This window comes from Microtus ochrogaster, chromosome 5 (genome assembly GCF_000317375.1).
Source record: "Microtus ochrogaster isolate Prairie Vole_2 chromosome 5, MicOch1.0, whole genome shotgun sequence".
NCBI classification, from domain to species: Eukaryota; Metazoa; Chordata; class Mammalia; order Rodentia; family Cricetidae; genus Microtus; species Microtus ochrogaster.
In genome coordinates, this window is record NC_022012.1 from 75,579,326 (window position 1) to 75,580,495 (window position 1,170).

At 39.1% G+C, this 1,170-nt stretch overlaps 1 protein-coding gene across 1 annotated transcript in view; it reads left to right on the forward strand.

Annotated features, from left to right (window-relative positions):
* The window catches only part of Zwilch (zwilch kinetochore protein), a 41,648-nt gene that overhangs the window by 37,243 nt on the left and 3,235 nt on the right, over window positions 1-1,170 (forward strand). The window contains exon 16 of the mRNA XM_005348187.3: window positions 614-725. Coding sequence (XP_005348244.1) covers window positions 614-702 — 89 coding nt within the window. The 3' untranslated portion in view covers window positions 703-725. The remainder of the gene's footprint in view (window positions 1-613; window positions 726-1,170) is intronic.

Genomic DNA, 1,170 nt, shown 5'->3' on the forward strand with positions numbered 1-1,170 from the left:
CCGGCACATGCTGTGTATTTTTAAGTAAGATGTAGAACTTAGAGCCAGGTGGTGACAGCATATTCAAGTTCAATGCCAGCCTGGTCTACAGAGCTAGTTCCAAGACAGGCTCCAAAGCTACACAGAGAATCCTTGCCTCAAAAAAAAAAAAAAAACAAACAAACAAAAAAACCCTTGTAAATCCTAAGAATTTCTTCTCTGAAATTACGTTATAGGTTATAGCAGGATTCAGAAAAGACACTTATTGAGCCTTAAGTGGTGACACAGAAATTAATATTGTTGGTTCACAAGGGAGGGTAGCTTACTTTTCTCTTTTTCTTTCTTTCTTTCTTCCTTTCTTTCTTTCCTTATTTCTTTCTTTTGTTTGTTCTTTCTTTTGTTCTTTTACTCTATTTTTAGTTCTTTTAAATGTCAGATTGTTTAATCTTGGTTTAAAAGGAGGGTTTGATGTATAAACAATTGCCCTGGCTGAGTTCTGCCAGATTCCTTAGATTCTTTTCAAGTGGAAGACAGGTATCATCCACGCTCCTTCTCATCTGCTGTGTTGTGGTAAATCAGCATCATACACGGAGTGAAACAGTTCTGACTGACCTCATTGTCTTTCTGGTTACAGATTTTTCTGAGTTGACACTGAATGGTAGCCTGGAAGAAAGGGCTGCTTTCATTAACATGGTTACCTGCAGCCAGGTGCACTTCAAGTAACACGTGCTGAGGGTCCCTGCAAGGTATCTGTGTTCTCTCAAATATGCTGCGATGTGTTGAGTGCCTCATGTTTTAGATACTTTTATATTGTTAATTTGAATCTACACATCAGGAATACAATTGTTTACCTGTCATCCCCTGAATGGCCTGCCAGGTTATTACTTGACTTGGCAAGTCTCAGATTCCTTTTGTTGGCCACTTAATACATCTGTTAACTCTAGAATCAAAGAAATGAAAATGACTTTTGTGTGATAATATCTTTGCATTTTAAATTTGAAGAGTTCAATTTCAAAATCATTGGTAAAAGAGAAAAATCATGAGCCGGGTGGTGGTGGTGGTAAACACCTTTAATCCCAGCATTTGGGAGGCAGAGGCAGGCGAATCTCTGTGAGTTCAAGGCCAGCCTGGTCTACAAGAGCTAGTTCCGGGACAGGCTTCAAAGCCACAGAGAAACCCTGTCTCGAAAAA